The following is a 21538-nucleotide window of genomic DNA, read 5'->3' as shown; positions in this document are numbered from 1 at the left end:
CTGTAGTTTTATTGGCCATTTTGGGTCAATTCCAAAACTTCTTCATCTTCCTCTCTTAAAACCCTCTTTTGCGTGGTTTTGTGCATACCGCAACAGCGGGCAGCGCCGCCTAATTGGGTTTAAACTATTCCTGGCTCCACAAAGTCTACTCTTCACTTTTTCCCTTAGAACTGCTCTATCTCTCAATTTAAACACCATATTCTCATTCTAAGGCCCTTCACTGGTCCAATTAAGTAATCCTACAAGTTAGCACTATTAAACCAGAAGCACTACTTACTCTTATACTCTCTACGATTACCCTGTCCTCTATTGGTCTGTCTTAAATTCAGTTTCCCTATTACTCTAGCATGTCCAAAGGTCAGTCAATGGTTTCCTCTCCAGTCCAGCTGGTGAATCTGGGAATTTTGAGGCAATGTTACAACTGTCTCATGTACACGGACAACCCTCTCTTTCTCCAAACAGGTTCAAATATATGTGAGGGATGCAACTATTTAGCCAAACTGGAGGCTGAGCTCTCTCATCTCAAAACTGGTGTAACCAGTCAGGAGGAGAAGGTAACCTCACACAACACAATTCCAGTATCACATAGTCCCACCACATCAGCGAACCAAACACATAAATACACAAAAACATACTCGGAGGCTCTAAATAAAAATCTACCTAAGCAACAGAGACCTCCAAAGCAGACATCCAAGCAAACACTACCTCAAAACAAAACACACATAACACATAACCCGCAAAGTCAGTGTGCCAAGCAGCCACAGCCCTTAAGGCTGAATAACACACCTGATACTCTTGTTATAGGTGACTCTATTGTCAGACACACTGACGTCCCACTCACCAGGCTGAATAAAGAGAAGGTCACTGTGAGCTGCCTGTCGGGTGCTAGGATCCGACACATAACGCAAGCACTCAGGTCACTCCAAAGCAAATACAAATATGACTCAGTCATTGTACATGCTAGTGTGAGACGTACCTCCCTGGACTACATGAAAAGAGACATAGAGGAGCTCTCTGATCATGTAGCACAGGCTGGTATGACCCTGACCTTGAGCAGCATCTTACCCTCACCTAGAATGATGCCACAGTACAAAGACAAAATGATCGATTTTAACAACTGGCTAAAATTTTGGTGTCATTCAAAGGGGATCCAGTGTCTGTCAGCCTGGGATGACATGCTCGACAAGCCACGTTGCTTCACTAGGGACAGCTTGCACCTGTCACCACTGGGCTTTCGGATATTGGCAAAGGCTCTTGCCACCCCCATAGTGCCTTTTTTAGGCAAGGCTCAAAAGTCAAACCCACCCTCATAGACAACACAAGGAACAAGAAACTAAGGGTAATGCTGCCAAACGCCAGAAGTCTTAACCTCAAGATGCACGCACTCGAAGCTCTCCTCAGTATGGAGAACATCGATATCTGTGCAGTGACAGAAACCTGGTTCAAGGCTCCAGACAGCACCCCAGCACTACCAGGCTATACCTCATATCATGCTTTTCAGCCCCAAAACCCGGACCGAACCACAAAAGGAGGGGGAGTTTCCATATTTATCAAAGATATCCACACCTCCAGGTTAGTGGCATTGCATGAAGTATCAGAGACCATCCATGTGCAACTAACAGTGGGCAAGACTGCTTTTCAGTTTATAGCATCCTACAGACCACCCTCTCAAAGTCAGGAATCCCACTCGGCTTTCCTGAAAACATTGGAGAACATGAAGATCTCTCCGAACACCATTATATTGGGTGACTTCAACTACCCAAACATTGACTGGGAGCACTACTCAAGCCCCAGCACCTTAGCCCAAAGATTCCTGGAAATTATAAACTCAAATGCTATGGAACAACTAGTCACCACTCTCACAAGAGGGGACAACATACTAGACCTGATCATTACCAACATGGGGACTCTATGCTCCACACCAGAAGTATATCCCTCATTGGTAAGATCAGACCATAAATTAATTTCACTGGATGTCCACATCCCGACCCCACTCCCAGCCCAGAAAACCACAGTGAAAAACTTCTCAAAAGCAAACTTCTCACTTCTCAAAACCGAAGTGGAATCCTTCAAGGCCCCAGGGCCAGTGGAAACTATGGCCCAAACTGCAGAATCCTATATAAATGCATTCTACGGACATCTCCAGGAATGCATGGATCATGCTATCCCAAACAAAACCAAGACCCAATCATCCAAAGGCAGGCGTCCGGTCTGGTGGACCCCTGCCATAAATAAACTGTACAACAGAAGGAGGAAGCTACTACATGATAGAGCAAAATCCCTAATAGGGAAGGCATCTCTGATCAGTACTAGCAAAAAATTACAATCCCTCATAAAATCCTCCAAGGCCAGCTTCGAGAGAAAAATTGCACAGGACACCAAAGACAATCATAAGGCTTTTTCAGTTATGTTAGAAACCTGGGATGCAACTCCCAGACTTGTTCTGAGTTGATTCTAAACGACAAAAAATACACTGAACCCACAGACATCGCCAATATCCTGGCAGACAGGTTCAGTGCAAACTTCTCCCCCTCCCCCCAAAAGAGCAAGTATCTATCCCAGCAGAGGGCTGCCTCCCAAACATCTCAGATGCTCAGGTGAAGGCTGCCCTCTCCAAAGCAAAAAACACTGCTTCCATGGGACCAGATGGCGTCCCAGGTTGCGTCCTACATGAACTCCAAGAGGAACTAATCCCTCAAATAAAACAGCTATACAATCTCAGCCTCACTACAGGATATGTGCCCACAGAATGGCGTACAGCAACAGTGGTCCCACTCCACAAAGGTGGAGCCTCTACGGACCCTGGAAACTATTGCCCCATAAGCCTGACTAGCTTAGTCTGCAAGGCTATAGAGAGTATCATCATGGAGCTCATAAACAAAGACATTGGGGACCTACAGACACTAGTTCCTACCCAGTTTGGCTTTGTCAAGGGCAGATCCTGCCTTTTGAACCTGGTTGACTTCTTTGAAACAGTCACCAAAGCCATAGATGAAGGGAAGGTAGTCCACACAGCCTATCTGGACCTTGCAAAGGCATTTGACACAATACCCCACTCGGGCATCATAGATAAGCTATCCAGCTTAAATATAAACCCCTATGTCACAAGATGGGTTGCAAACTGGCTCAAAGACAGAACCCACAGAGTGAGTGCTGGAGCCATGTCAGACTTGAAACCGGTCACAAGTGGCATCCCACATGGTTCTGTCCTGGGACCACTCTTGTTCGGTGTATACTTTTCCGAGGTACAGGCAAATGTGGGAGGACTATGGCTCACCAAGTTCGCAGACGACTGCAAACTGGGCGCCATAATCAAATCTCCAGCTGACACAAACATCCTTCAAAAAGGTCTCACAGACACAGATAACTGGTGCCAGCACCATGGTTTAAAGCTAAATGCCAAAAAATGTATAGTCATACCCTTTGGCAAAAACAATGTGCCCACAAATTACCACATAGGCGGAAACCCATTAAGTACAGAGAAAGTTATTAAGGACCTGGGGACCCAAGTTGATAGCAATCTCTCCTTTGAAAACCACATTGCCAAAGTGGTTAGAAAGACCTTCTACATAGCCCACCTCATCACGAAGGGTTTCACATCTAGATCAAGAGAGGTAATCGTGCCTTTATTCATCCCTCATCAGGCCCATCATAGAATACAATGCCCCTTTTGGGATGTACCTTACCCGACACCTGCAGCAATTAGAAAGACCCCAAAAGTACCTCACCAAGAGGATCAAGGGTCTCAAACAGATGCCATATGCTGCTCGGTTAAAAAAACTCCAGCTCTACTCAGTTGCATACCCCCTACTTCGAGGCGATCTATGCCTGACATACAAAGCTATGTCAAATCCAGAATTAATGGACATGCTCCACCTCAGTAAATCTAAATCCCTTAGAGCCACACGCTCGAGGGACTTGAACCTCAGCACAGAAATAAATAGAACTTGCTGGAGGGACAGGTTAATAACCCAGAGGCTCCCTTCACTCTGGAATAGAATTCCAGTTCTTGTGAGGCAGAGCACCTCACTGAATCTCTTCAAGAGGAATCTCGATAAGTGGATGGGGGATTGTAGGTTTGTCCCAGGGATTACTCCCATGTCACTATTAGACAGAGGCACAGTAAACTAAACCTTACAAAGGGCACAGTATACTCAAATCAAGGGGTGTCGTAAGCCATACAGAATCGGGCTAGGCTTATAATTGCCCCAGGGCAGATAGCCTAGTATGAACCTATGAACCTATGAACCTATGCTGGACATCAATTATAAAAATATGCAATATTTTAGCAATAATACACAAATAGGTGTGGGTATCATAGGACTTTCTCTCAGCTGGTGTGGCTTGATCACAAGACCAAAGCCCAAGTGATAAAAAAAAAAAAAAAACTATCATGGGTAAATCCTGTGATGCCCACACCCAGGAGTGGATTACTGATATTATACAATAACATTACTAAAGAAAGAAATGGCTTGCCTTTCTTAAATAATGCGACTATATAATGGAACTTCAGTTTTCAAGTCAGCGGACAGAAGAACACTGATGTACTGTGCTTCTGTATTGCATGTACATCTGCACATTTGCATAGTGCATCAGTTTAGTACAAACCAAGGGGGAAGATGGCATCTTTGTAGCACACACTCTCTTGCTCTTTTTTTCCCTTTTTGCTGGGATATGGGCCAGCTGTTTTATTCAAAAATAAGAATGAAAATGGACTTCTAAGATGGCTACACACTGAGTAAAAGTTTAATTTCAGCTCTCCCATTTTGAAAACAGAAACTCAGAATAAAGAGCCCGTGAATGTTGCCTTTTTGGGTAAATTTCAGTTACTTTCTAGTAAATACACTGCCTGGATGCCAGCAAAGGAGAAATTTATAGAACCTGAAAGAAAATCAATCACAAAACATGAAGAGAAAACACTGGTTCAGAAGAATCCTGCAGTTGTACAACAAAAAGCAGTTCAAACTCTAGCTTTGGTGTAAGGCATGACTTTCGGTAATCTAGAGGAAAAAAAATAAGTCAAACATGCTTAGAGCTGATTAAAATAAATGAAACATTCAAGGAGTACATCAACTCAAATAACAAAAGGCTGAAAAAATAGAAGAAGCTTTAAGCAGATGTTCAAATGAGTTGATAAAACTGCAAAAATCAGAGGCTGAAATGAAGTAAAGGCTGGCTGAGTATGAGATTGCTCAAGAAGAGATGCTTCAAAAATGGTAGAATCAAAGCACATAGGAAAAACCTAAGATTTTCTGCTGTACCAGTTAAACTGTAAGGAACAGACTGTATTAATTTTATGAAAGCATAAATAAGCAACTGGACTGGTATTCCACAAGAGTTGTTAACTGAAAGGGCACATTGGGTGTATGCTCCAAATCTAGCTATGAGAAAGCAGCCAAGATGTCTAATAGTACAGATTCAATCCTACCAACAAAAAGGGTTGATTCTAATAAAACTGTGGCAGAAGGACAATGTACTAAAAGCTGGAGACAGTAGCATTTGTAGAAAATGATCACTCTGTACACGAGGCAGAAATGTAGCAAAATTATAACAGCAACCAGAGACTGTCAAGAAGCAGGTGTGAAACTCAAGCTGCTGCATCCAGTTATTTTCAGAATATTTTTTCCTGCAGGGTCAAAATCATGTTTTGATGCAGGACATGCTAAGGAAGAAATACAAACATTTGTCCAACAAAAAGTGAGCTATCAAACAAAAAAGGATTCTGTTTCTCATTCTTCTGATAATAATGCTCATAGAGAGATTATTCCAGGGAAACCTTTTCCAATGTTCCACATGAAAATGCTTGAAAGACAGAAAAAATCACAGGAGTTGACTAGAAGAACAGAAGAACGACGAGTATCTTGAAAATGAATGAGAGACTGGAGTTAGGAGATGGAAATCAACAGGAAGAAAACCAGGAACTCAGAAATTAATGAATACATGTGGGATTAGAAAGCATCAATCACATTTGTGAAATATGGCAGAAAAAGAAAACCTGGAAATATTGGATATTTTTGACTGTTAAACTAGTAGAGGACTCCAAAAATATGCCGTACTTCATGTCATTAAAGTTTGGAAGAACATTGAGGAGTGGGGAAGAGGAAGGAAAACTGTAACTCAAAGTAAAACAGTTTTTGTTTATAACAGTATTTTTATAAAACATGACATATACTGCATATTATAAAGTAAAGAAATTAATTTGTTTTCATATTTTGTGTGTAACAGGTATACGAAAGTAAACAAGTGTTCTTTTTCCTTCTTTCTTTCTTCCTTCGTGTTCAGTTTTAAGAAATGTAGGCAGTGCAATGTAAAAATATAAGAATGCCAGGACACAAGAGCATAATATAAGTAAAACTAAAATGCTTTTTCTTACTTTTCCACAGGGGAGAAGCCCTTGGTTTGATCTAATAACAAGTTTTAACAGGAAGCAACTAAATCAAAAGAACACTGAATGGAATGAAAAGTTTTCCTTTAGCAAATAAATATTCACAGTGCAAAATGAAAAGCTTGCAGCTGACTATGTATCTGGTTCTCATGTGTCTATGGAGACAAGCTGATAAGAACTATAAAAACAGAATGCTTTCATCTTTCACTGGCTAGAAGATAATGTTTTCTAAAAGCATTCAAGTTGTTTTCTACATCTGGGAAATTAATGAAAATAAGATAAAAACAGGCAGCACTTAATGTAAGCAGAAGCACAGGCTATACCATTTGTAACTTAACATGGATAACTTTCATTATAGGTCAATTCTAGACTAAGTGTAGCTGGCAGTCTGAGACAATTGTTCCTACTAATAGAGCTAAACTTCATTATTTGAAGATGTACATAGTATTGTGTGTTTATGTTAAGCTAACAGGTTTTTGGGGTATTCTGGGGTGCAGTTGTTTTTTGTTTGTTTGTTTTCTTTTGTTTTGTTTTGAGGTGTTTCATTAAAACAAAAAGTCTTTGTAAGATGTGACATAGCTTCAAATGGATATGACAAGAAATAACTATACAGAAGATCAACATGCCAAGATTAGTGTACGTATGTAACACAAACAATGAAAATAGACATTAAAAAGCTGTTACACATAACAGGTGGAAATAACTTATTTTCACAAAGACAACTCTTTCCATATTATCTTTAAATATGAATGGTCTCACAGGGATATACAAAAAAGAAAGAGTAGTGACCTACATTAAAAAATGCAGAGTGCAAATAACTATGCTGCAGGAGACACACTGGGAAAGAAATGAGCATGTGAATTTGATAAAGAAAGGATTTCAGGATGGTTATTCAGTGGAATATCTGGAGCAAAGGAAAAGGGGAGTACTTATATTAATTGCTAGTGGAGTCTCAATAGTGAAAGAAGAGGATAAAAAAGATAATAATGCTAGATTTGTAGTAATAAGGGACTACTTGCAACCGAGGAGGATTATGCTGGCATGTATTTATTTTCCACCTAAAAATGCTACAATAGAGCTTAAGACATTTTTGGGAGAAATAATCAGCTTTCAGCAGGAAATATTACTTATATGTGGGGACTGGAATTTGATTTGCAGCAGTGAGGATGCATGGGGGGGTCTAGAAGGGAAAATACAATGAAACAGCAAAACAGGGTAGCTTTCTGAAGAAAGTTATGAAAGTATTTGGTATGGAAGATGTGAATTCAGTCATATGAGCTCACACAGAATTTACTCATTATTCCCTAAATTACAAAAACTGGGCTAGGATAGACAGAAATTATATTTCACAGGAACATGTGCATTTAATTGAAAGTTTTGATATGCATCTAATAATTATTTCAGATCATGCCTCACAATAATAACTAAAATAAAAATGTGAGATAATGAAATAAAAATGAGACGTATATGTTAAACAGAAAGGAATTTATGGAATTATTCAGGAATTATTAGGGAAGATAAAATATCTTCAGAAAATATAGCTAAGGAGCAGGATAAGATGAAAGTAGAGTTTAAAAACGGGGTAGAAATAAAAGAAAAAATGAATTGGTTAAGAAGTAAGAATTATTTAGAGGAACTGACAAAGGTTAAAGTATTTCAGAATAGGAGGAATCTCACACAACAAGATCTAGAGGGAAACAGAATATAAGAAAATACCACTGTTGTCAGTTGGTCTTGATGCAGAGAAAGCACTCAACTGAGTAAGCTAGGACTGAAAACATTTTAATTGCTTGTATCTTACTATCGATATTCATATAACAGAGCTTGTATTATGTTTGTATTATCTTTTGTTTAGTCTCTTCCCACATATCCTTGGCTGCCACACCAGAGTAGTTTTTAATCCATACTGCTAAATACTTCATTTTATCATGCCCCCATAAATATGGATATTGCTGGACCAGTTTGTGTGTGAGTACATAATTTACCACTATTGCCTTTGTTTTAGCTTCATTAATGTATCCCCCAAAAGACTTGAAACTGTCTCAGAATGTTCCATGACACTGAAATGTCCTTTTCTGGTTTTATCAGGTACAAAATAATATCATCTGCAAATAAAGCCAACTTTTCTTGATTACCATACCAATTATATCCTTGAATGTCTGAGTCTCTTACGGTTGATAGCTTCAATGAGATTTATATGCTTATTTCTAAAATGAGGCTTCCACGTGCCCTGAATCTTGATAATGTGAGACACTGTTCCCATGCAAAGTCTAAAGCACCTGTTGTGACTGACTGAGCAGAGGGAGGGAAGAAAATGGAAGGCATGGATTTAACAAGACCCAACTGGCCCACCATAGTAGTTTGTTCTAGATGAAACTGATCACCCAGATTTGAGAGGATGTGGGATGAAGATGCTGGGCCCAAACTGATTTGAGGTACTACTGGATTTTCCTCATTTGTAGTCTGGCAAATGTTATCAGTAGGATGGATGGAGTAATGTAACCCAGAATTCTGAGGAACTATCTTGCTGAGGACATGTTTTGATGAAACTCGTATAAGAAGTGAAGCTGTTAAGATGACACATTGTTTGGAATCCCTAACCTATAAGAGGGGTTTAAACAATACTTTTTATTTAATTTAGTTTGGAATTAGGCTGCTGCAAAGATGACTAGTGAACTGAAGAGCTGTTAGAAAGTCTTAGACAGAGGGAGCTAAAATGAGGTAAATTCCCAAACATAGTAAAATAATGATGTCCTGATGTCTACAGAAAGCTATGAAGGGGGCTAGGCACTTTCTGTAAACTCTTAGATCAGTAAGAAGACCAAAGGCAGAGATGTGAAGTGAAATTGCAATCCCAAGGCAAATATTCTCGGGTAACACCTCTACTTTTTTTGAATTGGGGTGTGGAAGTAGACATCTTTGCAGTCTAGGGGCTTTGTGAAGCAGATGAAAAGAGAGTTTGTAGAGTGGGCATCCAGAATTTTGGGACCAAAAGAAAGGTGTTTAACTTTCCAAGGAACAGAATTAGTCTCCATATGCCTTCCTTTCTGGAAACCTGGGGCACTCTTGAATAAAAGTCTTTGCCTCTGAGATACAGAGAGGCACTAGTTCTATCATGGCCTGGTAAAGCAGGTCTGAAAGGATTTAAGGAAAAAGATGTATTTTTTGTTTTGTTTTTTTTTTTTTTTTTTTGAAGGAGGGGGATCCCCGATAAAAGGGATGTCCATTACAGTCTGTGCACATTCTAGATTATTATTAAAACCTTGGAGTTATCTGTTTCCAGAAATGAAAGAGGGATTACCTACAATTTGGGTAGGATGGCCTGAGTGTGATATTGCTTGAAAGGAGGCTCCTTGAGGTCCATCTCCTTCTCCTTCTTTTTTGAATCTCCCTGTCATTTTTTTTCTTTTGTTGTTATTTAGAACATTTTTGCTGAGAAGATTTAAAGGTTTTAAAAAATGGACCAAAGGAAGAAGAAGAAGAATTATTTTGGTATTTAGGGATAGGGGATAATAAGCATTGTTTGACTGCATGCTTCAACTATAGCCTCTCTTCCAGTTTCTTTAATACTTAAGCTGAAGAATTCCCAAACAAATTATCTCTATTCAGAGGAGCATTCAGGAGCTGAGCCTTAATACCATTAGGAAATCTAATAAATGCATTTCTGCACATAACACTACATGAGCAGAATCTACTGCATCATATGCACACTTAATAGAATGCTTAATTTATTTAGATCACCTTATAGTACACTTATTTTTCTCCTCTAAATTACAGGAAGCTATCTCTTGTACTAAGTCTGAATTTTGAACTGCTTTTTTGCAGAACAGCTGCAGGATTCTTCCTAGCCAGAGTTTTATCTTCTCCTTTTCTGGTTGATTTTCTTTCAGGATCTCTACATTTCTTCTTTGCTGGCAACCAGGTAGTGTACCTACTAGCCAGTAACATAATTTTACTCAAGCTGACAATATCAATGGCTCTTATTTCTCATTTCTTTTTTTTTGTTTGAGCACTGGGAGAGCTGAAATTAAGCTGTTGATCAGTGTGCAGTCATCTTGGAAGTCCTAATAGAATGCTTAATGACCTGTGAAGCAGAAAATTTAGTGTCAGAGTTTGGTAATGAAGTTAACATTTACTGCAAATCAGGAAACCCTAGATAGTAAATACTTAGGACACGTGAGTCTGACAAGTACTTCTGTAAATGACAAAGTGGAAGATGTGCTGACCTTTTTTTCCAAATCTATCAAATGAAAGGCTGTCTTTGTGACTTAGTACATGATTAAAAGCAGAACAGGCCTTAGAAGATCTATCTCCATCAACAGAAATGATAGCAGGGTCTGCCACAGGGATTTTGTAAAGGAATGTGTGTGTGTGTGTGTGTGTGTGTGTGTGTGTGTGTGTGTGTGTGTGTGTGTGTGTGTGTGTGTGTGTGTGTGTGTGAGGCAGTATATAAAATTTATCAGGTTTCTTGGAGACAGGGGGCTGAAAATATGCGGAAACAAAAGCAGAAGCAAAGAATTCCTCTATGGCTCCTAAAATGAGGGAATAGTACTTTTTGGGGGGAATCCATGCTCAATAACTTATATCATCTCTTTTGAGATTCTAATACCTCCTTACTCTTCCATTTGAAATATTCTTTCATTTCAGAAACTATATGCTCAAAGAATATTTCTTCACTCAGAGAATTTGAAGAGAGGGTGTCTTCCATTTCAGATTCACAAGGAACAAGAAAGGATAGCTGTGAGGCATATTCCAGACCCTCAACTTCTGATTAAAAAAAATTATCTCTGAGAAAAAGGAATCTCTTTCTCTTAACTGGGGCAAAAACTGGAATAGAAGGCTTGAGAGACTGCCCCAACTGGGCAAACTTATACAAGTCTTCCTAACAAATTTTTAATATATGGGGTGTGGAAGAAGGGGACAAATGTTTGGTCTTTAAAGTCTTGTTTTAAGGGTCTCCAGACTTAAAGTTTTAAGGGTAGAGTCCAAAGGCCAGACCTCCCCAAGAAATCCACTGACATCCTCCCTCACTAAAACTTGGTGAATCTCTCTCTCTCAATGTCGGAGATAATAATTCTAGGTTCTGCCTTCTCAACAACACCCTGACATACCATCTGGCAGGATATGCTTAAATCCAGGGCCATAATGGCTTCCAGAGGGGTCATGCCAGTGGACCACAAGAGTCAGACTGGTAGTCCAAGTGTTGCAAAAATGCGTCAGTGGAGATATCAGACACAGATCGCAGAAAATAGGTGGCAGTCCAAGTTAATTTGGAAACCTCTTATGGAACTTTCTCCTTCTTCTTCTGATGGAGTAAGTCTGCCAAAATGGGAGTCCATTGCAATGGGTTATCACACCATTTCCCTAAGGCACTTATTTTTATGAAAAAGTTTAAGAAAATTTAGCCTTCGTATGGTTTTGGGAGTAAATGAAAAGCAAATTTAAAAGGCCCTCATATTGCGTTGATCCACTTAACAAGAAATGCAAGAAGAATGCACATTCTAATGGGGCATTTGTGTACTACAGCAACATTTAGTAGAGAAGCTGAAGTCTCTGATATTCACAGGAGTATTGCCAGTGAATGATAACTACAAGATGTACTTACCTAGACTACTGCTATAGCTGCTGCATGTTGTAGACCAGTCTGTATGAGCAGAGAGACTCAAGTTTGCTTGAGTCAGAGTTTGACTACAGTTGAGGGACTCAGATAATGAATGTACTGTTTCAGTTTCCTGACTCTTCCTGGCCAAAGTAAACCACTCTTCTGCTTCATTAACCGAGGTCTGTAAGAGAAAAAGGCTTGTATACTTAGATAATGATACAAAATTCAACAAAATGCTAGTTATGACATTAAAAGTAGTCATTTTCCAAAGCTGCTATGTACTGACATTAAAAGTAGTCATTTTCCAAAGGTGCTATGTACCGTCATGCATTAATAATGTCACATCTGAGCACCACATATTTGAGAAAATGGCTATACATTTACTTTTTATAGAAACATGATTTTGTTGAAATGTATTTGTTGCTAAATGTACACTTTATGCAAGAGATGTCAACAAAATAAACACTTAAAAGTCTGGATTTAGTACATTTTATCACCATACTATTATGTGTTTTGAAGCTTTTTGCTAAGAACATTGTTTAAAGAGAAGATCAGAGTGCCCCTACTCCCACAAATTCTTATGCAGTATACTTCACCAAAAGCAGAATGAGGTAGAAAAATCCTTCAAAAAATGAATGAGTGAGTGAATGCTTCATTCATAGAGCCAGAAACCACAGAAATATGAAATCTGAATTTAAACCCATAACAGCCTTGTTTGTCTAGCATCTCCACTTCCAGACACTCTTAACGTGGACTTATGAATGAATGCAAATGAACAATATGTAATAAAATATAACACATAACCTAACTTAACAACACTTTCAGTTCAGCCCCTACTTCTTTGTGTTCATGTTAGAAAGAAGAATCATGATGGTTGCTGATCTTGGCAATATTTACATAAGAGATGCCCCCTCCTCCAGCAATACAACTTTAGCTATACTGATATTGCACCACAAATGTGTACCTCTCACTCAGAAAAATGTGTAGCACATGAAGCTAGGAATACAGGGAAGTATTAATACTAAAATGAAAGATGTTATATAATCACTTTTGCATATTTGCCATAGATCCATTATCATGGAAATTTAAGGGGTTTTCATACTTTTATTTGATAAACCAATAAATCCAAAAAGACGGCTCGCAACAGTTGCAGGCAAACGTTTTATTTGAGTAAAATACATTAATAAGGAACTAAAACACATAATAATACATTAATTTTCAATTAAAATACACTATTCCTAATGATTTTTGCTCTCACTTTTTTCTCCTGCCACCTGTTGATCATCAGCCTCCTCACAGCCAACTGACGCAGTCATTCCTTCTTCGTTGAGGGTGATAGTTGAACAAGAGGACCCATCATTTAGGCAGCTGTCATGGATGTTTCGTGGGTTTTTAATTTTTAGGAATCTAGCCCTCACACACACACACACACACACACCTGGCTGTGCAAGGGAAGGGGGCATGCAATGGGGTATCCATAATGGACAATCCCTTACTTACACAAGGGATGTTGCCATCAAGCATCCCTGCCTATCAGCCTGAAACACACAAAGTGGTTTCTTCATCTCCACCAAGGAAATTTCACCTAATCTCTATGCCTTTAAGTGCATACAACCCTTCCCACCTCCATCCCAAGACAGGAGAGCAGGCCATAAACCCTTCCCACCTCCATCCCAAGACAGGAGAGCAGGCCATACCCATTCTTTCCTCTGCCTCTTGCCCGAGTCCTCCAGTGCTGAAGCCACTAAATGAATGAACCTTGGTTGACTAATTCAAAGTCAGGGCTCCATTCTTCTATGCCACAGATCTGGGATAATAATAATTTAACGAAAAAGGCTCATAGGGCCCAGTCCACTAGTCTTGACAGCTAAAATTCCATTTTTCATGTTTATGAGCTTAGGCTTAGCTGCCTTGGTAGAACAAATTGCTCTCTTAAATTCTAGCTATACCAGCCAGCTGTAACCAACAAACATGTCAAATGCTGCCTGCTGGATAACAATGCTGCCCAGAATCTGCTTTGAATGGGATTTAATCATAAAGAATTCTGAACTCTGATAATATTTGTAAAACTGCTGGCACAACAACATACACATTTCAAAACCTGCTCTTTCAGGTTATGACAGACACCATGATGACAGAACAGAGGTATGACACCATGCAGTTCTATTGTCCCAGGTACAGTATTTGAAGCAAGACAGAGGCAGATGACTTCCATGATGTTTTTGTGGTTCCATTATTTTTTTTTTTATTTTTAATAAAGCTACTTTAATTGTTTTTTATTTGTTCATGCCATTTTACAGTATCATAGTTTCCTGATACACTGTGACATTACTAGTTTTATTTTTATTTTATTTATATTTATTTATATTTATCTACCTGGGTAGTGTACTGGGATATCCACAGAGGTACAGCGGTAGCGTTGTTGCCTCACAGCAAGAGGTTCTCCTGTTTGATTCTCAGCTGGTGTGCGGGGAGTGCCCTCTGTGTGGAGTCTGCATGTCCTCTCCACGGTCGAGTGGCATTCTGAAAGACATGTGTGAATGGGCGTGCCTTCGTTGAAGGTTGGGTGTCGAGCTGACAACTTGGCACCATAAAAACCTACTGCCAATCATGTGGCAACCCCTAACCGGGAAAAGCCGAAAGACAAACAAACCTGAGTAGTGTACTGATCACTACTGACCAATTTCAGGCTCAGCCTGGGTGAAATACAGAACATTTCACAAACAAAAAATACAGAAATGTAAGCAATAACAGAGAAGTTCAGTATAATTCCAGAGGGAAACATTTGCACATACATTGCAGTGAACAAGCACAGTGCAATGTACAATCAAGCAAAGTATAATGTACAATATATATATTAGTTTGTAAAAGTGTCAATCTTCAGTAAATTTTGAGAAAGGAGCTGAGACTCAGAAAGGAGCTAAGTTAGGAGGTATGTCCTGTGTTAAACCAGGAGAATTTGGCTTGGATGAACAAGTGCTTTTTGAGTTGCATTCCGAATTTGGAATAAGTGTTGATTTCCTTAATGTTGATGGGTAGAGCTTGTCAAAGAGTAGGTGCCTGAGAGGAGAAAGCATGTGCAGTGCTGTGGAGTTTGGTTCTACGTGTAATGAGATTTGCTTTGGCTTGTGGGTAATGTCTCAGATTGTATGAGGAGGTTTATGTAGCATTGTGTTGTGCTGTGTTTTGGACACCCTCTGACCTGCATTTGTGTATGCACTGTTGGACTGTGATTAATGGTATTAATGATGACAATTATCAGCATTCAAAGTGTCTATTCAGACCAGATGTAAACGATATTTCCAGCTTGTGGCAGTTGACTACATTTTTGAGCTGGAAATATCGTTTACATCTGGTCTGAATAGACACTTTGAATGCTGCTAAATGTCATCTGCGTTGGGCTGTTCCTGAGCTTTTTATATTATTTTACTTAATATTTAAACTAAGCTTCACTATATTCCTGACTGAATCTAAGAGAATCACTGTTCCCTAGTTAAGTTACTTACTACTGCAAGGCAAGATGTTTTGGGTAAGGGTCTTTGAAGTCAGGCTTCCCAAACAAAATAATCTATATTCCGAGATTTTACTTTGTAATATCTATAATTTCCAAGAGGGCTGGCAGAATGACCTCATCTGGTCACCTGACTCTAGGTTCTCAAAGTATTCCCCTTTGAAGCTGAGACAGAAAGCCAGCACAAATGGCCACAATATACATGTTTATGGCAGTGTCTGCGGCCTCCACCCTTTTCACTGAGCTAATGGACAAAGGCTCTTCCCCAGACCCAGCAACTTTTAGTGGCTTAACAGCTCATTTACATTTAATTAATTTTTCTTAAAGTTAACCTCTGCTGTGCCAGTATCCACTATTAGAATAAATACATTTAATTCAGCTACAAAAATATATGTACATTTCTCTTCATTTCAGCAAGGTGCACTGTTGATACATTTCAACACAAGCAAAGCTCACAAATACATTTTCAGCACAAGCATCTGTACAAAATCAGTTTGATATACAAATGACATGCAGTTCTAATACATTTGTAACACAAGCATCTTGTATAAATCAGTTTGATATTCAAGGGACATATCATTCTTTACAAAATTCCAGCTGGCTTTGCTGGCACTTGCTGATATCATCACATTACCCACCCTTCGAAGACTCAAGCTAGTTTTTCAAGTGACCCTTGAGAAACATGGCTTGAGAGAACTAAGCCTATCTGAGAATATGTTAGCCCATTCCCTGTCATGACAGCCCATCTGCACTGGCACTGCTGACCCCACCATGGTGTTGTATTGTCATGCCATATGCCTACAATCTTAAGCTCTACCTTAATAACTTGGCATTTTGTTGTCTGGCTCTGTGTAGCCATGTTAAGAGATTATGGTCTGTAACTACAGTGAATTTCCTTCCATACAGATAAAGTTGAAGTTTCTGCTGTGCCCATACTAGACATTCCTTTTCTACAGCTGCATAACATTCCTCCTTGGGTCGGAGTCTATGGCTGAGATATACCACTGGGTGCTCTTTTTCCTCGGAAGAAACCTGGCTAAGTACAGCCCCCCACCCAATGGTTTGAAGCATCCACCTGCACAACAAATTATTTCCTGTAATCTGGACTGGCTAACACAGGGGGTCCTCCCAAAGATCCTTTAAGTTTCTGGAATGTCTGCTCACATGCCGGGGTCCACACTACCTCATCTGGCCTGTTTTTCCTTGTCAGGTCTGGGAGGGGAGCAGCTATTGTACTATAATTGGGGGCACACTTTCTATAGTACCCCACTGCCGCTAAGAATGCCATCACCTGCTTTTTGATACCAGGGGCAAGCAATGCCTGAATGGCTTCCACTTTGGCAGGTTTTAGCCTGGTCTTACCACTCCCTACTCTAAATCCCAGGATGGAGACTTCTGCCATAATGCTCTGACACTTACTGGGCTTAATGATCAACCCTGTCCTCTGCAATCTGCCCAGGACCTCCCTGCCATGCTGACAGTGCTCTTGCCAGGAATGTCTGTAGATGCCAATATCATCCAGGTAAGCAACAGCATAATATCCTGCTCTGTCTAGGATATGATCTACCAGCCTCTGGAAAGTCACCATGGCATATTTCCTCCCTAAGGGCTTCTTCGTGAACTCATACAAGCTGAAAGGAGTCACAAAGGCTGACCTCTCTCTCTAGCATTGGGAATCAAGGGCACCTGCCAGTAGCCTATGGTAAGCTCAGCAGTGGTCAAGTACTTAGCCCCACCCAACTGCTCTAAGGCTTTATCTGTCATGGGGTAAGCATCTGACTATGTGTGACTATTTAGTTTCCTATAGTCCATGCAGGACCTGGTGCTGCCATCTGTCTTTGGTACTACCACCACTGGGGAAGCCCAGGGACTGCTGAACTCCTGGACTACCCTCAGTTCCAACATCTCCTGTATCTCCTCCCTCAGGGTCTGTCTGACTCACTCATTTCCCCTGCAAGGAGCCTGCTTTATAGGTCTTTGGGGCCCTGTATCCACATGGTGCCGCACCAGGTGGGTGCACCCTGGTTTCCCAGTGAACATGTCTCCAAACTCCTGTAACACTGCTCGGATTTTTTGAATCTGGGTAGGGGATAGCTGCTGGGACATTGTTACCCTTTCCACATAGGTGTCAGTCCAAGCCTCACTGAGGAGATCAGTCACCAGATCCCTCTCAGACTCCTCCTGCCACCCACTGCAAAGGGCATCCCTATCATGGTAAGGCTTCATCATGTTAACATGGTTCAATCTGTGCCCCTGCCTCCTGCCTAGAAGTTCTACCATGTAGTTAATATCACTGACCTTCCTTACCACCTTGAAGGGTCCCTCCCAAGCTGCCTGCAGCTTACTGTGTCTGACAAGAATGAGAACCATTACCTGCTGCCCCACAGCATACGCTCTAGCTCAAGCATTCAAGCATTCCTGTCATACCAGACCTTTTTCTGCTGTTGGGCTCCTACCAAGATCTCCTGAGCTCACTAAGCCTTGTCCTGAGGTTTAGGACATATGCCTCAAGAGACTCCTTGTGGGATTCACACTCAACCTCCCACTCATCACGAATCAAATCATGAGGTCCCCTCACCCTATGCCATTACAGCAATGCAAAGGGTGAAAAACCTGTGGATTTTTGGGGTACCTCTGTGTAAGCAAACAACAGATGGGGCTCATTACAGCAAAGTGCTCCTCCAGGCGTCTTCTGCAGTTAACTCCTACTGCTCCTCTAAGCGCCAAATATTGATTGTTCATATTTGCATTAATAATTTCAAAACCATGTTACTTACAAGGTACCAGAATAGTTTGTCTTGAAGCATATGTGATGGCAAACACAACAGTTTTGATATCTGACCTCTCTCAATGAGTATTTTCTAGAACTTTAAGGTGATAACTTCATTTTTAAAGGCTTAAGCCATGCCCACTGGGAGTTAAAGGCACACACTCAAAAGAGCTGTACGGAGGGAATGAGTTAAGCTGGTCTGCAAATGCCTGTAGCATGGTATTTAGCATATAGTTTAACCTCTCCACAAGACCATTAGCCTGGGGGTGGTCTTTAGGTGCTTCACCCCACAGCCCTCCTGCAGACAAGCCAGCAGGTCTAATAAGAAATTGGCACCTCTGTCAGTCAGTATTTCTCATGGGAAACCTACCCTGCTGAAAATCTCTAGCAAAGCATTTGCCACCTTCCCTGCCTCAATGGAGGACAGGGTATCTAGTAGCATAATCTACTACCATTAGGATATACTTCTTCCCTGTGGAACTGGGGTACACAGAAGCCCCACAATATCCATAGCTACCCTCAGAAATGGCTCCTCTGTCAGAGGCAAAGTCATCAAAGGAGTTTTGACCTTGTCTTCTGCCTTGCCTACTTTTTGGCACTACTCACAGGTCCTGCAGTACTCTGTTACATCCCTGGCAATCCCAAGCCAGTAAAAGTTCTGCTTAATACGTCTCTTGGTACAGTTTATGCCCATATGACCTGCAAAGAGAATGTCATGGGCTATAGCTAGAAGTACCAGACAGTAGACTCTGGGCACTACCAACTGTTGTATCACCTCACCCTCTAGCCCTCATTCAGGAGTCCACTCTCTGTACAGTAACCCTCTGTTCCAATATACAGAATCCCATTTTCCTTGAGAATCAGGTGCTTTCCTAACTACCTCCCTCAAGCCTTGTAATGTAGGGTCTGAGAGATGAGACTGTCTCAACTCCCTCTTTGTAACTCTTCCCAGCTCCCTCTCCACAGGAAGTCTGGTATCCTCTGACAGCAGTGCTTTGCTGTCAGCCTGGGTACTACTATACTCACCTCTGCCCTTGCAGTCACTCTGTCCAAGGGAATGTCAGTACCCACCCGCAGCTGTGGCTCACCTTCAATCTCATTGCTACAGGGTAGCTCCCTATCTGAACTAAACACATCACCAGTCCTGGATTCAGGTGTGTGTGGTCTGTCTGGGTCTCCCTCTGGCTACTAGACCCACATGCCTGTCTCCAAGCTTGGCTGCGTGTCACTGCATGAACACAAGGTACTGAATTATCAAAATCATTCCCTATCATTGTTTATCACGGATGAATGCAAATATTGTAAATAGTTTTGTTATTGTTTTATTGTATTTGTTATATGTACATTTGCGTATGTTTATAATGAAAACAAAATAAAAATGTTTTTGAAAAAAAAAATCATTCTCTGTCAAGACATCTGCAGGGATATCCTCAAACACACATCTTGCTTGCATCCTTTTCCACCTTCCCAGTCAAGGTGAACCCTAGCCAAAGATATTTGGAATGGGATCCCTCCTAAAGCTCTGATTGGAGTGGACTGCCCAAGTGCACTGCACTTGCACTTGAAGTGGACTGCACCTCTTTAACCACTGCAGGCTTCACATTGATTATATCAGAGGCTAGATCTTTCTTGGCAGTGGCCTGTTTTCCATCTACCAAGATTGGATATAAACTCTGCTGGTAGTTTAGTACCCCTGTTGCCTCCAGATAAGTTACCACTTGTATTCTGTTATTTCCACTTGCTAGTTCCCCTATCTTTTGTTCTCCACCTTACCTCCATGAACATCTATATGCTACATGGCTCCACTGGTTACATTTAAAACAAATAACCCTTGATCCAGGCCATGTACCTGAACTAATGACTTCCACTGTTACTGGTGGACTCTGCTGGGGCAGTTTAGGCTGCTCACCATGGTTCCCTTATATCTATGTGCAGCATTGGATATCCCCTTCCTGTGCAGTGATGCCCTGCTTGCTAGGTATAGGTTTCCTTTTTTCCCCAACTCATCTGCAGAGTTGCATTCCCTGTCTGCCAATCAGAGTCTCATGTCCTCAGGCAAAGTGTTAAGGGTTTGTTACCTCACCAAAAGGTCTTTGACAGCCCTTGAAAAGTGTTGACCTTACACCTATTCACCCACCTATGAAAATAAGTACTTAGTTCAGCAATATAATCACATGCACTTTCATCTCCCTTGTGTCTGTGCTCACAAAACTTTTTTCTGTAAGCTTCACTTAAAATATTGTAATAAACAGTGCTTCGCTTTTTCATAATCTAAACAATCAGTATCAGACAATTTAGAAACAACAGTTACAGCTTTACCATAGAGTAAGGGGGTAGGGAACTGTACTCAGAGCCCCTGGTCAACATTATACTGTTTGCATGTGCTTTCATACTATAAAACTATCAAAATTATCACCTTCTTGGTATTTAGGAAGACGTTTACTGACCTTTATTGCTACTGGAGTATGGTTCCTCCCTTCCCCATTACCTCCACGACCCTGGCAAAGAGTCAGCATTTCCTTTTCAGGTTGCCTCTTCCTCTCATTTTCTTAGCTTCCAGACGTCTCAGTCTCTCTCTTTTTCTTCAGCCTCCAAATTCCACATTCACTCTGCCGATTCTAATTCCAACCACTTGGCCTCCAGTTCAGGCCTCTTTAACACCAGATGGGTTTTTAAGCCCTCTGAGAAGAAGTTGAACTGTCCTGTTTCTGAGAGCTGCAAGTCCCCATTAACTGGTTATCCTCCTGGTTGCTGGTCTGTGCTACAACTGTGATTAAAGCTGCAACTGTAGGATCATAGGATCAAAGGATATTACTAGACTAATGGCCCTGGGGCCCATACAAGCCTAGCCAAGAGTTTATCCCCAAGAAAGAAACCTCAATCAGCACCTGTCACCGTTGTCAATGTGGGAAACAGGTGGAACCCCTTTGACAAATTTGTGGTTTCCCATCCACTCATCAAGGCTGCACCCAAAGAGGATCAGCGACATACTTGGTTTGAAGTGTATGGGGTGTCTATTCCAGAGATGGGGCAGCCTCTGGGAGACAAACCTGTCTGTCCAGCAGGTTTTGTTAATGTCACATTTAGGCCTTTTGATCAGGTAATGTGCTAGGAGTTAGACTTACGGATATGGATGTTTCTAGTAGAGCAGGGTCTGAGATTGCCTTGTAGGTGAGACACAGATCACCTCTGAGAAATCTGTACGATACTGAGTAGAATGATAGTGATCTGAGCCTGTCCACATAAGACAGGTGTTGGAGGCCATGGATT

The 21538-nt window shown here is 40.9% G+C and overlaps 1 protein-coding gene across 1 annotated transcript in view; it reads right to left on the bottom strand.

Moving 5' to 3' along the window:
• Positions 1-21538, bottom strand: part of RGS22 (regulator of G protein signaling 22) — a 971253-nt gene that overhangs the window by 689258 nt on the left and 260457 nt on the right. The window contains exon 7 of the mRNA XM_044065939.1: positions 11991-12168. Coding sequence (XP_043921874.1) covers positions 11991-12168 — 178 coding nt within the window. The remainder of the gene's footprint in view (positions 1-11990; positions 12169-21538) is intronic.

This window comes from Protopterus annectens, chromosome 3.part0 (genome assembly GCF_019279795.1).
Source record: "Protopterus annectens isolate FY-2018-M chromosome 3.part0, PAN1.0, whole genome shotgun sequence".
Classification (NCBI taxonomy): domain Eukaryota; kingdom Metazoa; phylum Chordata; order Ceratodontiformes; family Protopteridae; genus Protopterus; species Protopterus annectens.
This window is presented reverse-complemented; position numbering and strand designations above follow the sequence as displayed.